At 33.7% G+C, this 23,416-nt stretch overlaps 2 protein-coding genes across 3 annotated transcripts; both read left to right on the top strand.

Annotated features, from left to right (window-relative positions):
• The first annotated feature begins 241 nt into the window (after window positions 1-241).
• LOC130637756 (vacuolar protein sorting-associated protein 45-like) lies at window positions 242-14,248 on the top strand. 2 transcript variants are annotated; one of them, XM_057446954.1, is made up of 17 exons: window positions 242-414; window positions 673-807; window positions 926-986; window positions 1,081-1,160; window positions 1,998-2,066; window positions 2,147-2,284; window positions 2,983-3,093; window positions 3,517-3,609; window positions 4,724-4,876; window positions 5,717-5,884; window positions 7,706-7,864; window positions 8,310-8,420; window positions 8,722-8,843; window positions 8,923-9,054; window positions 9,430-9,562; window positions 9,635-12,787; window positions 13,666-14,248. In XM_057446954.1, exons 1-15 carry the CDS (start codon window positions 322-324, stop codon window positions 9,524-9,526), a joined length of 1,722 nt encoding a protein of 573 aa, XP_057302937.1. In that variant the 5' UTR covers window positions 242-321; the 3' UTR covers window positions 9,527-9,562; window positions 9,635-12,787; window positions 13,666-14,248. The 2 variants fall into 2 exon arrangements, with proteins under 2 accessions (XP_057302937.1, XP_057302936.1); XM_057446953.1 differs by having other exon boundaries at window positions 9,430-12,787.
• LOC130649080 (potassium channel subfamily K member 2-like) lies at window positions 13,218-14,788 on the top strand. The gene is made up of 4 exons (XM_057455320.1): window positions 13,218-13,584; window positions 13,666-14,187; window positions 14,402-14,476; window positions 14,571-14,788. The coding sequence occupies exons 1-4, from the start codon at window positions 13,218-13,220 to the stop codon at window positions 14,786-14,788; spliced, it is 1,182 nt and encodes a 393-aa protein (XP_057311303.1).
• Window positions 14,789-23,416: the final 8,628 nt, after the last annotated feature.

Raw genomic sequence — 23,416 nt, 5'->3', positions numbered from 1 at the left:
CATGCGAGTTTCGTGTCCGCGGTAGATTACATTCAGACTGTACTGTACCAAAAAATGAATTTTGATATGCTTATCTAACTTTATCACAACTTTTTATATGTGGTTTATTTACGAATCTTGCTGCTTTACGTTTTTTTGCCAACAGAAATTTACAAAAATTGAAATTCTAAAAAAACAAAAGCATGGTCAATGCTATAATAACACATTGCAATATATTAACAAGAAGAAATAAGCAAGGTAAAATAAAACCAATAATTTTCTTATTTTTAGAGCAAAATTGAAATATTTTCATAATTAATTGACACTAGCTGCAAGGTCATAATGAATGTGATAGTAGCAGTTAAGCAGTACATCACAAAGATGATAGACGACGCTGGGTCAGGAATGAAAGTTCTTTTGATGGATAAAGAAACTGTAAGTTTTATAAGCTTTACAAGTGCCCAGGTTGCACTCACCACACGCCTTCACACACAGCTGAAAAAGAGTTGTTTGTGCTGTCTTTAGGTCTTAATCTTAGGCATATACACGAATATCACTCATGCAAAATTTTATTAAGATTTTAAAAATTACACCTCTGGACATTTTTGTACTTGTGTTGTACTGTATGCTTTAGCCTTATGCAAGTTTTTCAGGAATACAATTTAAGATTTAGTGTATTATTTTTATCTTTAGACTGGTATTGTTAGCATGGTGTATGCACAAAGTGAAATTTTGCAGAAAGAAGTTTTTCTTTTTGAAAGAATTGACTCACAAGCTCGGGAAACCATGAAACATTTAAAGGCAATATGCTTCATAAGACCAACAAAGGTTCATTGCATTATAATATATATATATAGATATTTTTATTTTGCACTTCTATAAGTGCAATACTCCTTGTTATATTCTGTACATGCGATATATACAATTACATTATTTTATATTTTAGGAAAATTTTGATCATCTTAAAAGGGAACTAAAAATCCCAAAATATGGAACTTATTATATATGTAAGTTTTTTCTAAATAATGCAATGTGTTTCCTGTAGTCTCCTAATGTTTTGGTTTTTTACAATATAAAATTTTATTTATTTATTGCTTTTAGATTTTAGCAATGTTGTACCAAAAAGTTATGTGAAGCAACTTGCAGAAGCTGATGATCAAGAAGTAGTACGGGAGGTGCAGGTAAAGTCTTTCTAAATCACGTTTGAACTTAATTAAATTTAAACTTTTTTGTTGCCTGACGTATCTGTGTTTTGATGAGTTTTTATATTGAATTTCAATCAGCACCAAAAAGATGCGATTGCATACATGTTGTAAAAAATTGCCTAGCAAAAATAAATCTGCACAATTATTTTGTTTTACAAAACGTTGCTTTGTTAGGATTTGTTCAAGGATTTTTTTAAAAATTTGTTTTTATCCTTCTACTTGCAGAAATCTTAAAAATCACTTTGGAAATGTTATTTTTTCCTTTCTAAGTGCATCTCAGGTAAAAATATAATTCGCATCATTAACTTGATGCAAAAACATTAGTCTTCCTCAATCCAATTGTTAGTTTCAAAGAGGTTTGTAACATGTCACATTTTTTATGGACAGCTACATTGTCGTAAGATATTTGCACCTCATTTTTTTATAATTGTGCTTTAAATTCTACACTTTTGCTCTTCCCCAGGGTGTCACTCTGTCCAGAATGACAGGGAAATTAGGAATTGTTTGGCATTTTCAAAATTAATGGTAAAATGTCAGGAAAAAGCCAGAAATTTTAGGTTTAAATGTTCATTCAGAACTAATTTTAATTTTTAAAATGTTGACAAGGATGCTTGTAATAAATCTACGTTATTAGGGCAATCCAAGATTTCAATATGATGCGAAATTTCAGCTAAGAACAGCTAAAAAAAGGAGGAAATTACTTAGTCAAAAATTTTTTAAAAAATGTTAGGAATGTGAAGAAACCAGTTCATATTAATGTGGTGTCCAGTTGTCAATGTGTTTAATTTGTTTTTATATTTTATTCTTGTTTAGGAATTTTATGCAGATTATTTTGCAGTTAGTCCACACGTGTTTTCCTTTAATATAATTGGCTGTTCCAAGGTATAAATAAGACTAGAATTTATCTTTGTTTATATTTCTGCCATGTCGTATTTTTAATAGACTTAAAAATATCATTTTAGGGTAAAAATTGGGACTATGAAAAGCAGGAACGTGTCACTGAAGGCGTCATTTCATTGTTGCTATCGCTTCGAAAAAAACCTATCATCAGATACCAGCAGTCTTCTCAAATGTGCAAGCGACTAGCTGAAAGTGTAATGGTATGTCTTTTTCAAATAAATGTGATTGAAATCTCAAATAAATCTTTCACAATAACTTCACACCTGTCAATTTTCCCAACAGTGAACCTTAACTGTGATGTAGTGTGCAATTACTTTGCACATAACAGGACAGGACATTTTGTTTATTAATTTTCATGCAATAGCATTTTACATGAATGTTATTTTCCCTTTGACCAGTAGCGAATAGTGCTCAGTGCAGACAAAAAGGGTAGAGGGACCAATGATTAGGGCTGTCTTTTAATGTAAAATTTTCAAAGGCTAATATTTTACTGTGTTAGAATGAAAAAAATGGTGCTTTCGAGGCTATAAAACTATCCTTGAAAAAGTGAAGGGAACATATCCAGTGGCCTCTGGCCACGATCTCATCAGTCTTTTGGTTTTATTACTTTGTTTGAGTACCCTGCATGGCACATATCAATACCAAGATATGGTGTCAACGGTAATAATACCCAAAAAAAACAAATTGTAAGCAAATGGGTATACCTTGTTTCATATTTTGAATGGTGGATTTATTATGTCTCTTGAAATGTTGTTTCACTTATTTAACTTGAACTTAAACTCCAGTTTTAAAATAATCCTTAATTTTTGATGAAGGCCTGATGCTCTGATAGTCTGAACTGACTCTGTTAAATGTCTTTGAAACTTGAAGTTTAATAGTACGTATATTTCTGTTTCAGCAAAAGATGTATCAAGAATCGGGATTGTTTGAGTTTCGCCATTCAGACATATCCCCTTTGTTATTAATACTTGACCGAACGGATGATCCTGTTACACCACTACTCAATCAGGTTAGTTTTAACTTATATTAAAGGTAAACAAGTCGACAAAATATAGTTGAAAAAAAATCGTCTGCTTAAAGTTTAGTCTCTTTTTGCAGATTAAGTTTCGTAATGAGTTGAGTGATCCGCTAACTGGTCGAAATTTTGCCGCTGGATTCTATTTAAGGTGTGTGTCTTAAGTTAGCAGACATAGGCATGTAGCAATTTTATTAGCGAAGCTGCTTGTGCTTGCCTTATAAGCATATCATGGCTACTGGAAATGTGCCTGATGCTAATAAAAACTCTATATTTGTGATTACTTACTATAGAAAGTCGTGCCACCAGTCGCTATTAGTCAGTTTATTTCCAGACTTTCTTGAATTATTTTTGTCGAAAAACCTTTTCTTTTTGAGTATGGAGTGAAATTTATAAAAACTGAGTCTTTTTTTATAGTGGACATATCAAGGTATGGTGCATGAGTTGTTGGGTATAAAAAATAATCGAATCGATCTATCATCTGTTCCAGGTATTTCCAGAGAGTTAAGGGTATGTCATCTGTTTATAAAAATTTAACTGTACCATAATCTGATTTTTCTTTTGAAGCGGAAGAGGACGCAAATTTTAAGGTATTTAAATTTTAGGAATAGACCTTTTTCTATATATAATTTCGTTCTGCGAAAATGTTCATCTCCAAATATCGAATAACATGAAAATAAAATTAGCTACGAGCAAATTTTTAGTTTGCAGCGAAGTAGTGCACATTGGTTTGTTTACCTGCAATATTTGCAAAATTAATTTTTTATATTTTTCTTCTTAATAATATTTGTTAGTACCTGGCAAAGTAATGTCTTCTTTGTATCAGAAGTTTTTATTGACTTACAATGATCACGTGAGCGGTCGCTATCTTTCTGTAGCGACCGGCTAAAATCTAAACAGAAAAAGAAATCCACTAAGCACCACTCCCTAATTATCATCAACCACCCGTTCAAAATGTGATGTGATGTCTCCTCATTTTTTTCAAATATTTTTGGTTTACATAAAAATCGACCACTTCACCAACGGTGAATTCGAAAAAAAAATAGTAGAATGTTTTTATGTTTGAAAATTATTTCTTTTTTATCAGTTGATCGAACGTTTAGATCGTTTTAACACATGGTTTCTACATAAATATGTATTTTACTTTTCATCCAAATGCCAATGTTTTAGTGTGAAAGACTTTGACCTACTTTGGCTATAGGTTACTTTAATTGCTATGTTTTTATCAGAATACCAGATTCTAAATGACTTGTAAACCTTTTACCGGGGGCTACGGGAAAACAGAAACCTTTGTTGTTTCCACGGACCTCGCTCTTTCCGGTCATGACGTCATAACCCCAGGCGCTATTTTTCCGTAGCGCCTGGCTAAATGGTTTATATAAGTCATTAGTAATAATATGGGATATTAAGGATGTATCTGGAATACATTAAACAGACACTAAAAAAGCTCTCGAATCGTATACTTTTACTTTAACTTCTTGTAGTGTTTTTTAATACAGGTCTCTTAAAAAATTCGCTTTAATTAGTTAAAAATTCATGATGATATTTGACTACTTATTGAGTCTTTAGTCGCAAAAATATATTTCGTTAATTTAGTCGTTTTTTCTGTATTTCGCTACTTTAGGAAGTAGTGTTGTCAGCGGAACATGATGATGTTTATAGAGATAACATGTACTTAAATTTTGGAGAGATCGGTTCGAACATGAAACAGTTGATGGATGAATTTCAAAAAAGTGCAAAAAGTAATCAAAAGTTGGAATCAATCGCCGATATGAAGGCAAGTAATTTGTACCTTATTAGCGCTTATTGTTGCAAAGTTACGCGAAAATGTATGTTCTGCGTGAATTACAGTATAAAAATTTCACGCAAAACCTTTTTCTTGAAAATTATTCCGCAGTTTGTACAAGAAACAGATTTGACTATGTGTCCTTGTTATTAAGCGCAGATCTACGTGAAAATTAATGCCAATGAAATACGTTCATATCAACATTGCGCAAAAATAAACACGCGTTTAATACCTTTAATACGAGTACGCTCAAATAAGTGGGGATAAGATTGTTAATTCCTACTAAGGGTTAACTCTTTTAAGATGATCGTATTTGCCAGTAATATTAAAACTTCCTGTGATAAATGTGCGGATTATTACCTTCTGTTGACTGATATATGGAGCTCAGTGGTAGAACACTTAACCAACTGTTATAGTAGCTACCATGCATCATGGCTTAGAGATTAGTCTCACGGTACTGGAGCTGTATTTCTATAACAGTAGGTCATCAGTCGGCATTGCTGTAAGGAGAAATTTCTGATATTTCCAAAATTCGGAATTTCACATTCTCCTAACTTCATACAAATTTATTGGCGTGTGTACCATCTGTTTAAAGAAAACAACTATTCGTTGTATCGAACTGGCGGTATTTGAACATTTTTCTCGCCTCTTCAAAGTTTGTAATATCAAGAGGGTAAGGGGTAAGGGTAACATTGCGACAGTAGCGACGGCTGAATTCCCATAAATTTTTTCAACTTATCTGGGGAATCAAGTGCGTCAAGTATAAATTCTGTATAAAGCACCACAATAACTTTAAATTTTTAATTTTTAATTTTTTTTCATTTTATTTAGGCGTTCGTTGAAAATTATCCCCAATTTCGCAAGATGTCAGGAACAGTTTCAAAACACGTAACAGTGGTCAGTGAATTATCACGTCTTGTTAGTGAGCGTTGCTTGCTGGAGATATCAGAATTGGAACAAGATATGTCGAGCAGGTCGGATCATACAACACACATTCAAGTAAATGAATCTGTTTTTTTGTTCGACAGTGTTCTGTCCGTTTGTTTGTTTGTAGTGGGAATCCGAGTTCGTGCGTCATTTGCATAAACTGTGTACGATGGCAAAGCTTTTCCACGGACAAACCCGCGAGACACGGCTAGCGACGACGAGTTTAATACCTTATGGGACATCCGGGTTTTAGTAGACACGATTTTTGATTAGAATATAAAAATTCTAACACCTTCTGGGACATCCCGGTTTAATAGACACGCTTTTTTTGATAAGAATATCAAAATTGTAACCAGGCTAGTCATTATTCTTATTTCTCTATTGCTCTAAACAAAAGACCTTATTTTTTAACCAGAAATCTCAGCCTGATATCTTCATAAAGCATATTTTTCCTTTTGAAAATAGACGTGTTATCTGAATAACAGATATTTTGAAACTTGTGCTAAATTTATCTAATTGTAATTATCAACACAGGTATGTCTTTTCAAAAAGACATACCTGCGTTCGCTATTTCATGCAATATATTGATATTCCTTTGCACAAATATAAGATTGGTTAATTCAATAAAACTTGGCGTTGTTCGCCCAGTAATCAGTCTTACACCAACACCACTCGGGCGTAGTGTATGCCAGATTCAAAGTAGAAAGCCATTGCAGTATATATTTTGAGAATAAAACATGATTTGAAAGATCATCGAACGAGTAGTCAAAGTTTCAACCTTTGTAGGGCTGTGTACTAGGGTATTATTTTTAAAAAGTTTTATTTTTAAATATTTTTCTCTTAAACATACATATAATATGGTTAATGCATAATAAATATGTTACACAACTTTCAATACCATGCAATTTTTTAATGCCAAAGAAACAGTTTTTGCCTCAGACTGCCATAGAATAAGACAGGGTCACGTCTACCTAACCCTCGAAACATTCAAATAAGAAATCAAAGCAGAGCTACATTGTGATCCGCCTATGAGGATGACGTATACTTCACGGGGAGAAAGTTTCGCGGGGAGAAAGTTTCTTGTTTTCGCGTATTTAGCCATTTTCGCGAAAGTAAGTACCCGCAAAAAAGATTGGCATGCAGATTCCAAAAGTTTATCCCACACGAGATAGCCTAAGAAACCGATTAGCGAAAGTTAAATTGAAGTAAAAAACTCAAGCATCATATGTTTTTTCACGTATTTTTCTTTCGGCAGCACAAGTATTATATCAGTCTAAATCAAAATCGTCGGCTTTCGATTTTTTTTTTCTATTTAAATGACGTTCTAATAAGAAAGAAAAATTTCTGTTTGATGGAAACAATCTCTGTTTTATTTGTCAAAAGTCAAGTTAAAGATTATATTACGCGAAATAGATTTAATCACTCATTTGCGAAAGTAAACCCCTAAAATTTCGTGTTTTTTCCCCTCGCCAAACTCTTTACCTGTAAAGTATACGTAAAAGATGATTTATCATTATTGGAGATTCGTTTATGGTCAATGAACGTTTAGAGTTAAGCCTCCATCTATACTAGGAGACTTCTTCACCGTAGAAAATAAATCCTTCCAAATTTATCTAGTTTTATCTAGAAGGTTCTTTACATTCTCAAGAAGTATTATAGTTTTTAAATACTTCTTGTTCTTATTTTGTTTGTTTGTATGCCTAATAATCTTCAAACACTGGAACAAAATATTTCAAGTTAAAAATCAACAACCAAAGTAAATCAATAAAACACAACCTTGAAAAGTTGGAATTGTTTTTATAACATCCGTAGGAACATCAAAAGTCTCCCTGAATGGGCAGTGTTTTCCCACAAAGAGACACACCCTACAACGACATGTGGTATTTTCTTTAGGCTATTCGAAAGCTGTTAGCCAATGAAAAAGTCAAAAACATCGATGCGGCACGGCTGGTTCTGTTGTATATGTTACGTTACGAAAGAAGTTCAAGCAACGATATCAAAGGTTTACGTAATGATCTTCAGAAAAGAGGAGCGGATGAAATGCTGATCAAAGTGAGCGTAGTCTGTTTGCGTTGATTTAATTGTAATCTCGGTGAGGTAAATTTGAACATATACACTTAAAAGAGAAGAAGGCTAGATTTTTGCCCTTAAAAATGGGCCGAACAAGCAAAAATCAAATTAAATTATTAATTTTAAAACTTTACTGGACAGAAGAATTTTTGGTAAGATGTTAGGAGTTTTTTATAAAAAGGTAAACATCACATTTTTGTAGCAGAGAAAAGGCGCACCCACACCCCTTTAATAACGCGCTTTTCCTTGTACGCTTTCATACATTTTCTAAACTACGTCCTCACCCAACTTACCCAATCGCTTTTCTGAGCGTACGTACTTTTTAAATGACCCTTTAAGTAACCTACGTACGTTACTTTATCTGACTTCCTGCATATGTAATAGTTGTTTTAGATTTCTGTTACTTACTCGCGAGTCTTATTTTTAGCTCGTGTATAATATGGTCGATTACGCGGGTGCTACTATACGTGGAAGCGATATATTTGGGCAAAATAAAAACGCGTTGGCAATGACGAAGAAGTTCATCAAAGGACTAAAGGTATGATTGTTAACATTCAGCGTATTTTTGTATCCGTACTCGTTTCAAGATTCATCATGGAGTAGCAAGTTACATGTACTAGAACTTGTTAATGGCAGACAGTTTAATTTTATTATGAATCAATTTCGCTCCCCAAGCAGAAAGCGGTACAGAAAACAAGGCCTGTGCGCCTGATGAAACCCTTGTTTATTAGGTCATTCTTTTACCCACACAACATCTTTTCTTTCATACTCGGAATCCTCCGCCGTAGAGTAGGAACACTTAATCGCAAAGTGATTATACCCGTTTGTTTTTGTTTTAGGGCGTGGAAAACATATACACACAACACAAGCCATTATTACACGACATTCTCGATAACATGATCAAAGGGAAACTACGCGAACAACAATATCCCTATTTAGGAAAAGAGACATTCCGAGACAAGTAAGTACCAGGTCAGCCTGGTTTGTATATATTAACTGGAGCATTTTTCTCTTTATGTTGTGTGTTTATTTTCACGCAGACCTCAAGATGTCGTCGTTTTTATTGTTGGTGGTGCTACGTACGAAGAAGCAATCGCAGTATACGATGCCAACCGAAATAATCCTGGAGTGCGAATTATACTTGGTGGAAGTACAATACATAATACTGAAAGGTAGTTGTGTTGATTTTGTTTTTGTTGTGAACACTTAGGGACGACGAACTAAAAACTAGATTATTTGGGGTAATATTCTATATGAAATATGTTTATCACTGGAGCCCTCGTACGAGTAGGCGCTCTGCTCGAATTATCGTCAACAAGTATATCCAAAGAATAAATTCGGAGGAAAAGAACGGGGAGCTATTTGTTTGTCTCTGTGCCTTATTCGGATTTATGTTTTATTTATAAAAAGGAATACTCTGTTTGTATTATTATTTTGTTAAGCACTTCTCGTGATTAAGCGCGTCCTTAGGAATGCGATTTTTAAAACTTTGCGTTACGTATTTTTGTATAACTTGGTCGTTTTTTATAAATCTTCTTCTGTTTTAGTTTTCTAGAAGAAGTGAGAGAAAGTACAATGATTGGTCACAGTCCATCAGTTTCTTATTCGTCCGGCTCCCGTGGACACACTCACGGCGTATTTTAGACAACAAGACCGCCGTATTAAACGGAATGAAAACAGGTACTGCTCTAAGTTGTCATTAATACTAAAAATTGTAAAAATCATTTGAAGTAAATATTATTTATTATCCAGTGATGGGTCCCATTGGTAATTCTTCATCATACAAATTGAGTTTTTCGATAAATATCGAAAGATCTTGATAAAAATCGATAAATTGGAAACTCAAGTATTGACATTTTTTGAGCTAGTAAATCTCTGCCATTCTGTTCAGTTGGTTAGTGTTTTTTATGTACTGTTATAATCTGAAATACCGTGTCTTGAAAAGATCGTCAGCGAAAAGTGAAAAAAATTTTCTGCTGGATGATGAAATTTCTTAACAAGCGAAATTGTTTTCTAACGAAACTTTAACCGACGATAAGGTATAAAAAAAATTACAGATTTCAAAAATTTAATAATTATTCCACATTTTTTTAATAGTTTTGTTGTCTGTGTATTATTTTATAATAATAATTTAACGAAATTTTTAAGCGAAATATTTTTATCCTGGAAAAAGTTTCTCGTTTTACGTTGCTTCTTCCTTTTAGAGATAAATTCTTTCGTTATTGTTATTTTTAAAATTGTTTTGTTTTTCTTTTACATAAAAGTCATATTAAAGCAAAAAATCTCTGCCGAGACAAAATTTCAATGTCCCCGAAATTTTGTTCGCTGAGAATCTCGCCTAAAATTATATTGGTTGTAACACATACTTTGTGATAACCTTTTATCTTCTTTTTTGCACTTACTAAACCATTTATTTTAATTTCATTCCAAATATTAGTACATGCAGTCATTTTTGACGCATTTCGCAATTTTTAATAAAAAATCCCAACATTCCGCAAATTTATCTAGAATGTTTAAAGTTTGAATTCACAAATACGACTACGCTCCTAGTTTTAGTAAAATATAGTATTTTTTATATCGTTTATGCTTTTAATGATGTCATAAACGGTGCTGACATCAGCAGTAAATAATAATGGTAATTTTCCTTTTTGAGCCGAGTTTTCTTTCTTAATGTAACTCCCCATATACATCTGATTCACGTAGTGGCCTTACAAATATATAATGTAAATTTGATAGTTACCACCTTCCCCGGATTAGCAACTTCGAATCAAGCACTCACCTGAAAGAGCCGTTATAGACCCTTTTTTTCTTAGAGAACCCTTAAACGCCCAAGGTAAACAAGCGACCAAAGAAATGTCTCTGTTTTGAGGACATCTTTCCAGGAAGAGAAATTTGCTAAACATATTTTTGGTCACTTGGATAGCGAATCGACCTATGAATTAGGGTCTGGACGTCCTTTTTTGCAAAAAGATAGCTACTTATCAATAAATAATGCTAGAAGCTTCAGAAAAACCACACAAATTTGCCTAACAGTAGGTTTTTTTTTTAATTTTTCCCCTGAAATTGTCATTACTGTTTGTATTTTTCTATAAATGGTCGAAAATGTTAGTACAGTTCATTTCCTACAAGTTTTATTTGGTCTGGTATACAGAGAAACGTCGCCGCATGTATATGGTTAAATACATTTAAAAAGCTTTTATTTGTTGCACCTATACGAAATAAGAAATATTTATATAGTCCGTAAGTTTATAATGCATATTATTTAATTAAAAAAAGATTAACCTTCCGTTCCGTAACCTAGGTTTCACTCTCCTGAGTCCCAGAATCCTGGGTACTACTTTATCCGTATGCCATAGATTTTTCGTAAATTACCATCTGAATCTTAGATCCTGTAACACTACAAAAGACCCTAGGGTCAAGAAGTACGTTTAGTCCTGAGATGATTTGATAATACTAGTCGTTAGTCGGTGGAAAAATCCACGGGTTAGCCCGTTCTTTTTATACTACATTGCGTGCGTCTCGATACTTGCGCAGTTAAGCTACCATTTTGCGTGACTTTCTGCCGTTTGAACTTTTCGTTTTGCAAAAACTAGTGTATACAATGTGGCACAAGGCTGTGAGAAACCCATGACTTGCAAGATGTTGCTAGAATGACAATTTTTTGTTTTATATTGTATTTCAGTACTTATTCTGTAAAAATCAAAATCAAGTACTGTTGTTGGTAGCTAGCTTGCAGGGAACTTTAATGCATTCTGTGGTGGCAGATTTTATTAATGCTTTTAAAAAATTGCTTTGGCAAAAACTAAAGTCAAGATTTGTGGAATATGGTAGGTCTAGCGCTGATTGCAGAACTTACAAATCTAGAGTAAAACCACAGCAACGTTATAATACGAAAAAAAACGTCTGCTGGTGGAAGTAGTAGGTAGACAAAAAAGAACCAGAAAAAGATGAGAATATAGAAACATTTTTGTATATTTAATGCAGTTTGATTTTACATATTTGTATACATATTTTCACTTTTTTAAGATGAAAACTATTAGTCTAATTCGAACATTTCGCTAATTCGAACAATTTTTTAGTCCCAAGGCTGCCTCATGGTCGTTTATTAGAAATTTTGTGCATCGACAAATAAAATCTTACGGAAAAATGTTCAGACGGAGTTCTGAAAATTTGAGGATATAAACCTACTAGAAATGGAAATAATGGTACTTCAATATCTTGAATTTATTGGGTTTTTTTTCCAACCGCCATATTTGACGGTCTTGTTAATCTCTTATTCTCGTCTGATAAGCGGGCCGTCGCAAAATGTTTGAGATGGAGTTTGATAAAATTGCCATTATGGTCGGCTCCGTTCACGCTGTTCTTTTTAACTTATTTTTCTTTGTAACACATGGCATCAAAAAGTGAAAAGAAATTTCGGTTCTGTTTAAAAAAGTGGCCGAACTTAAAAACATTCGTATCACTTTCTCCACTTAGATTTAATTTTTTTCTATTTTATTCGCCATTGTTTTTGGAGACCAGACAAAACAAAACCGAAAGAAGAAATCACAGCATTGCCTCGTGGTTATTAATTATGATAATTAATGCTTATCACGCTCTTTCTTTTTTATTAGCATGACCAGTATTAATGCATATTATAAGCCAAAAAACCCAACGGGGAGAATGCTCATTGTGATAGTTGAAGATAGTTGAAGCACTATGGAGATAATTAAATTCAGAGCGTGAAAGGAGAAATTCTAAAAGTTTAGGTATTCTAATTGTGTAGATTTGATACTGTCTCTATAAGGAAACGACTAACTGTTTGAACAAAGGAAAATAATCAAAAAGTTAGACAGCTGGCGAGGCGAAGCTGTCTTCAGAAACAACAACAAGAAGTGGTCAGTGTTGCAAAGAAGTCTGATTTCAGTAAGTTAAAACGTTTAAATAATAAAGAATAACACAGAAACTTCGGTTGATTTATCTAATTTATCATGTTCGAAACTTTGTTGATACATTTATAAAAGCATTACGATGGAAACACAGCTACAGATGCTCTCCCTCATTCGTTATTTTTTCTGTAATGGCATGAATCCAGCAACCATTTGATCGGTTTTTGAAAGTATTGATTTAGTAATTAAATATATTTTTGTATTTTTGACGATTTGATTGGCTTTTTTTATTTGTATCGTAAAAGAAATATCACCCATTGCTTGTGATAATAAATTTCTGTGTTTAAAACGTTGTTTTGATTAAAAATATCAAAAGAAATGAAAAAAGTAAAAAAAAGAAGAGAAAAAAAAGAAAAAAATTAAGAAATATTTGTTTCATGTCAGAAGATTGTGAAGAACTTTAAGACATGTCTCTCTCAAAACACAAAAAAGAATTAAATGAATTGTTCAAAGAAGCAAAAAAATATCTACTTCGTTACTTACTATTTCTTTCTTTCGTATATGCTTATATTGCACTTGGTGCCCTTATATTTTTTTATATTGAACAGTGTTACGATGTGATTCCGGCTTCCTTAACTAAAGCTGAAAAGAAACTACAAATACTTTGTTCCAATATCACGGACAAAAATGCCATCTTGAATAATAATTCCCTACTTTCATATGAAAGTGAATTTTGTGAGAATGTGATTTATACAGAAATTTATAATTGCGAGTTAAGCCTTCAGGCATTCAATAGATGGACTGTGTATACATGTACCGTTGTCACCACCATAGGTAATTTTTTTTCTGAAGTAAATGTTTTTCATTTTTCATTTTATTGAGTTGGTTTTAGTTGTGCGTGTATTATTTTTTCAGGTTATGGAAACGTTGTCACCAAGTCGGATACCGGCAAAATAGTTACTATGATTTACGCCATACCTGGGATTGCATTAACTGCTGGAACATATATACCAGCAGCCCGTGGATTGATAGCTCTGACAAGGTCTTTTCTAATTGTAATTGAGATCGGTTGGTTAAAAAGAAAATGTATCAAACATTTTCCCATAAAAGTCTTTGCTTTCCAAACTTGCCTTAGCATGTTATCGTTAACTGTGTGTGGTTTACTGTCCACCTTAAAAGAATTGGAGGACTACTCACTATTAAACGGAATTTATTTGGCATTCGTTTCTTTAACAACAATTGGCTTTGGCGATTATTATTACAAATATGATAAATATATGCATCAACCTTGGTTGCTTTTGCCGTCAACATTTATGTTTTCTGTTGGACTTTCTACATTTGCTTCGGTTATTTCAAGTATCAGTGATGTTTTAGGAAAATATGCTCCTCAAGAGAAGAAAAAAGGAAAAAACACTGTTACTATAGAGGTTGCTAACGGTTAAAAGACTTATTTTAACGTGTATTGGTTATTTCTCTAACATTATTTATTTACCCTCAACCCGGCCTTTTTTAAGCCGCCTAACACCAGCACTGTGCATAAAAATTTCGCTTGTTTTAAAAATCCAATCGCCCCAAAAACGTTATTTCTGATTAAATTGGCTAATCATAGCCCAAAATTTTCTGCCTTATTAATCTTTATGTAACTATCTAGCCAGATATCTAGCTACCTATTACCTGTATGTTTTGCAGCTCCATAAAAAAATCGGCAAAGAGTACTTCTCAGTCGGCGAGAATTCCTTTTTGCCGAGTGACCAAATTATACGGAATCAGATAATGCTTTCAGGTTTTAACCTGAATATCAAAAACGGATAAATGCTAAGTCGGTGCAGTGGCGCTCGGAAAAATCGGTCAGACTGGGAAAAGCATCCAGGAAGAGAGACCGCAACAAAACCCGAACAGCGTAGTAAAAACAGAACCCAAATGTAAATATTTAGAAAAGATCGTTGGGTCTCCAAATTTTTTTTTAGTCGAGCTCCGAGTTTGTCGATGTTTACAATTTTGGGGAGATGTTTTATCGGCGCATTTAAGAAAAAGGTAGAAAATTTAAATGACTTCTCCTATCACAGAAAGACAGACACAGCACACTCAGAACACTTTTAGAAAAGCACTTGGTTTTAAAGTAAAAAACAAGGAAAAAATAAAATGCATTTTTATTTAGTAATGGCTTATTACACCTGGAAATTTGTTCCAGATAGAGAAAGTTCGAGATAGAGAAAAATTGACAAAAATTGGATTTTTTCGTAAAAAACGTATTTTTAACCTTCAGTGTATCGGGAGTTGATAGAGGTCAATGAGAGATGTTAAAATGTTAATATTCAATGCACAAGACTTCTTTTAAAATAAATACATAAAATAAATTTACAGCTTCATTTAAAGAAATCGGTTATGTCTTTTTGTTTAAGTGATGCCACTCTGTCTTCATTATACATTTTTTCGAATTTGGAGATAAGCATTTGCATTTCATTGCCTTTTTCGCAACACATTGCTAGATCTTTCAAAAGATCAATACTACACTCGACTTTTGATCTTGATGGTTTTTCGACAACTATATCAAATGAATCATCCTCCATGTCACTGCCATCGTCTTCAGCTTCGTCGTCCTGAGATTTCCGAAATTCATCAATGATATCCTCATTAGAGATTTGAGGGGCGGTTGCGATAACCTCATCATCCAAGGTCACAAGATCATTAGCACTGAGATCATTTAGTACCAATGATGGATCAGCCTCTCTTAAAACATCCAAACTTTCTTGAAGAACTTTAAATGGGTCATCCGAATCAGCAATAGCATCCTGTTGTCCTGTAGAAGAGATTCCAGATTTCTTAAAACAATTGATGATGGTTTGTTTAGTTACAGCCTCCCAAGAATTAGCCAGTATCTTCATTCCGCTTAAAATTGAAATCTTTGGCAAAGGTTTGTTGTTCTCCAAAGCACTGCACAGCAAACGTACAACTCTCCTTCGGTAATGCACTTTTAGACATTTGCCGTTAGGAGAAAATGGAAAGTTTGCTAAAACCATATTTTATTTTCTCCGTGCTGATCAATTTGGGAGATGTGATATAACTGTTACTGGAAAGGCAGTTAATCTTGGAGATGGTGATGGAATGCAGGTCCCCTGTGTTCTAAGCTTAAAAAAGTCAAATGGTAGAGATTTTGAAAAAACAGAAGCTGTAATTTTAGTGTTTGATATGTAATCAGGAAAATAGCTTAGAGCCTACACAAGTGTCCAAGGGACCGAGACTTTGGTTCGAGATAGAGAGATGTTCGAGATAGAGGGTAGTCGAGATAGAGAGAGTCAACTGTATGTCAGATGGAAATCTATGGCATTACAGAAATCACCAAACTGCACTAGGGGTTTCTTCGCCGCCGGCCTCGGATGTCAAAAAGGAAAGAATCCCTGGGGACAGTACAGCTAAACCATGTCGCACATGCGTGTAGGCGTAATACCTTTTTCAAAAAAACTTTATCGCAACTTCGTTAAAATAAAAAAAACCTGTCGTTACCCCTGCCCACCTAAAAAAATCATGGTACAATTTTAAATTTTAGAATAGGTTTTTAGAACAGTGTAAAAAAATATAAAAAAGGTGTAAAAAAGGTGTAACTACCTAACTGCAGTTAGAATGAGAATTGTTGAGAATTTTCACTGTCTAAGTGTCAGAGGTAGCAAAAGCTAGGTCGATAGCCACAAACCCATATACAATTAAATAGAAATGTACGAAATTAAATAAAAACTTCGAAAGAATAGGAATAAGTAATGCTAGATATAGCTAGCTTTGTTCGTCAAAACCCTAAAATTGGTTTGTGTAAGATTTATACATAGCTAGAAAAAGTTATGAAGTATTCATCATAACATGTAAAAACACAAAGAGAATAAATATTCCTATAGATGCAAAATATTGTAAAGAAAAAAAGATTAAGAAAGTCCTAAAAAGCTTACACCATCACTTCCGAACTAAAATAGCCTTTGTAGCATATTTTGGTTTCGTTTGCGATTCCGAAATTAGTTGCGTACTCCCAAAAGGTTCGCCAAAATCGGTTTTGCGCTATTTTTCCGAAAAAAATCTGCGCGCAACCATTTTGAACACACAGGATACGACTATTATTATATAAACTAGTCGTTAACGCTTGGAAAAGTCCACGGGGTCGCCCGTCCTTTAAATTTACCCGTCGCTACAAAGTAAATAGAAATATATCGCATTTTATATTCGTGTTTTTGCAGCACGTCTTTCTATTATTAAAGAGATTGAAACTATTTTTTTTGGCCGTGAATATATATATTTAGAAAAAACATTGCTCGTCGTGCGACGTAGGTTGAGTTTGTAAATTTTTTCAAAAAAAAAATCAAAGTTATAAAATTTAGGGCTGGAGTAAATATATTTAGCATGAAATTAATTACATAGGAAATTATGTCTTGCGAAGTAAAATTTAAGAAAGAAAAAGTTAATGAGAAAACATACCACATTTATCAAGCTGTCTATGGATAACTTGAGCTATCTAAAGATATCCATATTAACGTGAAAAAAGTCTCCCATATAGCAGAACTGGTGTAAAAAGTGAAGCCGGCACCAACACGGAAAATTGAATATTTGGCTGGACGAAAGAGCGGCGACCTATATTTTCTAACAGAAACAAGACCATCGAAGCCAGGCACAGAAAATGGGGACTCCGAAAGCCAGATTTACACGCCGAGGGTGAGCGCACGGGTGTTACCCTGCTTTGTTCAGACTTCGGGCGTAAGATACCTTAACGTTGAGACAAATTTTTGCTGGTGTATTTACACCAGTACATAGCTAAATCCGTTTTCGATAGTACCATTTAATTTTTAGTAAGTATTAGTTACGTAAAATTGTTCGCGCACCTGCTGTCCAACTTTTAAAAGTTATTATTTCTGTTTTAGTCATCAAAATTACAAAAGCCAACATCACATCCATCGCACGACCAATCGCACGACCCAACGCACGATCCAACATCACAATTATCGCAACAGTCAAGCCGAATATCACATTTAGGCAGATAATCAGCATCAACATCTTCAAAGTGTATTAAACAAAATACGTTTCTTTTTGCCTTTTTCCAACACATTAACACAGAGTTCTGATGAATGAATTAGCAATAAATATTATTAGTTGTGTGTGAAGTCATTTGCAATTTTAAAGCCAGAGAAACAACTATTACCTATGCAAATCGCATTTGAGAATGTTTTGGGCAATGCCATTCCATTTTTATTTTCTGTTAGTAGTAAAGCATATCTTCCGGTTTGTGCTATTTAAATTTATAGCAATACCATTCGTATTGCTAAACTTCTGAAGAATCCAATATAGTTTCTATATTCAACTAGAATCTTAGACGAAATATTAATAAAAACACTTTAAATTTTCATGCTCGTATTATCATTAGATCAGAACTTATGACATTTCCCGTTTCAGAGACTTTACGATGGTGGTTTTGAGAAAATGTCTAACATTTCATTTTATGCTATCCAAATTTTTAAAAGAAGATACAAGTGAAAAACATATTGATATATAAATTCGTTGGATAATTTTTTCTTCGACACAAAATAACGTTAACAATATTTTGAATTTTCCGGTCTGTTGGAACTGGGAAATTAAGGTTAACTTAGAAGATATACATATATATGCTCAAGTTGAGAATTGGGTTATAAAGAGTATTACCTACTACTATCAACAAAATAGAAATTACAGGAGTCAATACGATACCAATCCATACCATACATCTAACCATTTTATGATCTAACTAAGAATTACAAAAGCAGAAAAATAACTTTCAGTCACTATTCTTTTAAAATGATGTGATTACTGTTCCAGAAAATTGAGAAGAAACACATATTTTAAAGGAGAAACTTCGTCTAGATAAACTCCTTTTAGACTTTAAAATGCTTATAAAAGATATTGTATATAATGTGAATTAATAAATAGGCAGAGCTCATGCTGTAAAGCATTCTGAAGACATAAAACAAAGACCAGGCAATGTAGCTTTTTAGAAAATGTTCAGTTGTCGAGCTTGAAAGATGGTTGTTACCAAGAATAACCTTTTCTGTTACCTATTATTTAAAATTTTCAAACAAAATGAATGTCATTTTTGAAATCTTCACCTGAAACTTGATAAAATGTTAAATCTTAAGAATCATACAGCAAGCTTTCAAAAACATGCAATTCGGGAAACGTGTAAAACCTCATGTATCACCACCGCATGCACAAGATGACAAAAGCGGCGTTTATTTAGCCAGTATGCAAGGCTATTTACGAAGTCCTTGTACCTAATTACATAAGAATTCGTGAAACGCAAAAAGAACAACTTGATGTGACGAATGACCGTTTGGGATTTTTCCAGATGCTTTTGCAGCGGCTGATGGTAAACTTTTCGGCATAATTTGTTCAAACTAGGGTGGACCGCAGTATTGTAACTACAAAGAATTTCACAATGTTGTTTTGCTACGTTTCATTGACTACGATTCTAAATTTTTAGTTGCGGAGGTTAGCTATAAGGGTAGAATTAGTGACGCTGGAGTTTACAAAGCATTGATGAATAGATTGAATCTGCCGCCACCAATGCAACTGCCACAAGATCGTGATCTCTAATGGGATGATATACAAGCACAACCTTTTGATTCCGTGGTTGTTGCCACCAGTATTGGTTGCTGGTGATGTAATTCCGTTGAGCATCTATTCAATGAAGCCGTATTCACATAAATCAGCCACTGAAGAAAAACCTATATTCAATTGCTGTTTGTCTCATTTGAGAAGGATAATTGAAAACAGTTTTGGAATTTGTGTAGTGAACAGATTTTGCTTATTTGTAACGAGAGCCTCGCTCTCCAGAGAAAGCAGGAGTTACTGTTATGGTAAGCCTAGCATTCTACAATGTGTTTCGAATGAAATCAAAAGACTCTTAAACCCCCAATGGCTTTGCGTATCAAGAAGATAAAAGTGGCGCGATAATATCTGGAAGATGGCGTAGCTTAGCTAAGGGGAGTGTGGGGTGTCTGGTGGATAAGAACGTTGCTGAATGCTAAATCCTGGCGGAAATCGTATCTGTTAGACCAGACGTTGAATTTAGTAATTTTTTTCCTTGACCTGCATTTCCTTTATTTGTTTTGCAAGCATTTTGAAGAATGAATCTTCGGATGTTTTTACTTTAGTGCTCTTCTGACGCTTAGAATCATGTATGTCCTCCAAAACACAGATAGCTAGGGGTTTCCATGAAAATATAGCTTGCATCCTCTCGTGAGTCATTCTCATCTCTTTTCTCCGGTCTTTTTGACATTTTAGGATTTTGTGAGCAACTGAAAGTCTGATTCTTGTTTGAAAGAACATTGTTTTTGTTCAGAGGATTAGATAAAGTTCCTCTGGATACATAACTATCGCTTAGAAAAAAAGATTTTCGTAAAAAAACCATTTAATTTTTATAACGTCGTCTCTTTTTGATCCACTCGACGCTTCTGTTGTACTTCTTCTTGCACAATAATACACCCTCAGCCTGTGGATTTTAGCTGCTACGTCGTCTGTGGTTACAATAATTTCAGATTCTGCCAACGTAACTAGTATTCTTCTGATTACAATAATCCTTCTGTTTTTGTCAAGATAATCTGAGCACGATGTATTAAAGGGACACTCCGGGTTGCCCCACAGATCGATCAATTGAATAGTTTCGTCTTGCACCCACTGGCGACATTTTTTTCCCATCACTTTCTTTTGCACTACTAGTCTTCTTCTTCAGCAAGTGATGGCTTTTCCGTGTTTGACTTCGACTGCAAGCTAATTTGTTGAAATTATGCATGACAAAAACCTCAAGGAAAACCAAAAATAAATTATACTTACAAACGTGTTAACATTTTCTGTATCAAAACTTTTTAAAAGTTCATTAAAAATGCCTCAAAAGAGAATTAAGAATTATTTGATATTTTCTTGTTTGTGGAATACTTCAACTCTTTTTTGTGCTTTAAATCACAGAATACACGATTAAGCACCAGTTGAAAGAAGTGTTAAAAAGTTTTACGGCGGCGCCTTGAGGGTTGCTTATTCCAGATTTGTACCATTTCTTCATCACTAGAGTTTACTAGGCAACGTTATTAGATATTTTTCTGTGATCTTCGTCTGTAACAACAAAGTACATGTTATTATTCGTTTCGAATCATTCGAAGGAGCTGAAAATTTGTAATTTGTGCATTAAATGCATTGATGTGGAATATGGACATGGAGTTTAACTCAAGAATGGAAAACCACGAGCCACTTGGAACAAAACATTGGTGCACTTTCGGAGAGCGGGGCGAACTCATACGTTTCCAAATTGGCGGTGGACTACGTCATTAAAAACCTTTATACTTCCTTAATCCTTCGTCAAAAGTACATATGCATCATTTTATTCTGCGTTTCAACTTTACGGGAAAAGCAAAAATGTAATTTCTTACCAAATGTTTCAGAAAGAAAATACATAAGGACGTCATTAAAGTTTTATTTCCATAAGTGTTCGCCTTCCCAATGAAGTGGTTTTACCAAGGGCCAATTTCGCATGGCAGGCGCAACCGACTAGCGTATTGGAAACGCTGCTGACCTAACCTACGCATCTGAAAAAGTAGTACGTCCACAGGGTGCTACAAGTGTGTGCATAATTTTGTGGAAAATTGCAGTTTTTGACCATTTCTCGAAATGGGAAAAGAGCATTGCCTGAAAAATGCTATGAAACACTGCGAATGTCCTACTGATTCTGTGAATGTCCTACTGATGCAGATGCTTGGGTGAAGAAGATAGGCTAGCTGCAGTTTCTGCGATGTCCGCATTATGAAAAAATTAACACAATGGCCCGGAAAGGAAGTGTTATTATAGCTTAAAGATATTTTGGATCTAAACTAAGATCGTAAGTCTTAAGTCCGTTCTTAACATTGACCAGTGAACTTTGTGCGTGAATCTAATAAGAATAGGTAATCATTGCTTGTGGGTATGATCCTTGAGATTAAGCATTTATTTAAAAAAAATCTTTAACACGATTGTATTTGCGGAGAATTTGCGAGATTAAAGATTGAAGGGCACAGATTGATAGCAGTTTTTCACTGATTTGTACATCCTTCTAAAATATTCATAATAATAACAATAATAATAAGGACGCTTTCTGCCATTTTTCTAAATATGTTCCTTTGTCTCAATGTTTTGAAGAGTTGATGTAGTAATTATAAATTTATATGAATTCAAATGATCGACATTCATATGATTTAACCAATCAGGAACAAGCTGTTAAATTGATACTAGGTGATGTGTTGGATTGTTTCCTTTCTCCTCTGGTTTTAGCTTAAGATCCCTATCACTATTCTTCGTTGCATTCCAGTTGAACCAATCACAATTTGCCTTAGCTTGGTGGTATTTAAATCTCCATTTCTTACTACTAGAATATCTTTTTAAATCTTCACTTCGTTTCGTACCATCTCAGTCTTTACACAGGATCTCAAAAATTTCATTCTTATTGGTTGTTTTTGTATTCTTACCACGACAAAACCTCAACATATTGTTTTTTCACAGTTGACAATACATTTAATGTGATTTTGCATTAATCATTATCTTAATGGGTTTAGAAGTGGGGTGGGTTGGATAAATCACACCTTCCCTGTTCAACTCTCTTCTCATAATTTTTAATGTGTTGATATTTGCGAATAGACTTTTTTAGAATTTGTTACCTTTCTGAACTTTTATTTATCCTTAAACTTTCCGTGATTTATTTTTTAGAAAATATGCCCTGCCATGGAAACCTTTTTCTTGAGTGAAACCGTTCAGACTTTTTTATTAAAAATTTTTATTTAAAATTTCATTTCTATAAATGTAATGGTATCATTGGCAAAATTGATGACATTACTTACTTACTAATGTAACTGTTGCATATTTTTGTTTTTTCTCATTTGCTCCACTGCAATAATAGGGGAAATGTAATAAAACGTCCTTAAAATATGTCAAAAATTCCTAATACCACACCACGATTGCACCTAATTAGCCATCACTGTAACACTAGCTTAAAGCCTAAAGTCGCCTTTTGATTTACGGTTAACAAAGATACACTTAAATGGCAGTAATTCGGTAGACATTGGAAACAATGTGAACGAAAAGAAACGCGTTACTTGTTACTATCAATTTGAATATGTCTTTTAATTCAGAAAAGTAAAACTTCTCATACACAAAGGAAATTTTTCGTAATCATGCATGTAAATTCAAAGAGCAGACTTTTCGTTTGCTATCTAAATTCTTTGCTTGCTTTAATGCAACTGGAGGAACTTTCATGGCAGACTGAATCTACTGTCCATCAAATTTGATGCACGAACAATCTTTATATTCCTAATAATATTGAGTATTGAATCCTACTATATCATCATTGAAGAACTGATGATTGATTTTGTTTTGTCAAAATATTGTATATTACTAAGAAAGATAATGGTGATGTTCTATGAAGGTAAGAGATACACATACTATTTAAGTGCATTTTTTAATATTATTTTATCTATGTACAAGGTGAAGCTTTGGCAAATAAATTCTAATAAATATCGTTAACAATTTCGTCAATTATCTATAAAATTCAAAATTTACGGTTTAAACTAGTTATCGCACTGCAGAGTCGTACAGTATGACATATACTTTTCACGTTCTGATATGTTTCTTTTTTCGCCAC

The sequence above is a fragment of the Hydractinia symbiolongicarpus genome, chromosome 1 (genome assembly GCF_029227915.1).
Source record: "Hydractinia symbiolongicarpus strain clone_291-10 chromosome 1, HSymV2.1, whole genome shotgun sequence".
Lineage (NCBI taxonomy): Eukaryota > Metazoa > Cnidaria > Hydrozoa > Anthoathecata > Hydractiniidae > Hydractinia > Hydractinia symbiolongicarpus.
The sequence above is the reverse complement of the archived record's forward strand: the minus strand, read 5'-3'. Positions and strand labels throughout refer to the sequence as shown.

Excerpts from the sequence above, each read along its gene's own strand:
- LOC130637756 (XM_057446954.1), top strand. The coding sequence starts at position 322 with ATGAATGTGATAGTAGCAGTTAAGCAGTACATCACAAAGATGATAGAC. Across the intron at positions 808-925 it reads GCTTCATAAGACCAACAAAG|GAAAATTTTGATCATCTTAA; the intron begins GTTCATTGCATT and ends TTTATATTTTAG. Across the intron at positions 3,094-3,516 it reads TTACACCACTACTCAATCAG|TGGACATATCAAGGTATGGT; the intron begins GTTAGTTTTAAC and ends CTTTTTTTATAG.
- LOC130649080 (XM_057455320.1), top strand. The coding sequence starts at position 13,218 with ATGTCTCTCTCAAAACACAAAAAAGAATTAAATGAATTGTTCAAAGAA. Across the intron at positions 13,585-13,665 it reads TACCGTTGTCACCACCATAG|GTTATGGAAACGTTGTCACC; the intron begins GTAATTTTTTTT and ends TTATTTTTTCAG. Across the intron at positions 14,188-14,401 it reads TACTATAGAGGTTGCTAACG|CCAGATATCTAGCTACCTAT; the intron begins GTTAAAAGACTT and ends GTAACTATCTAG.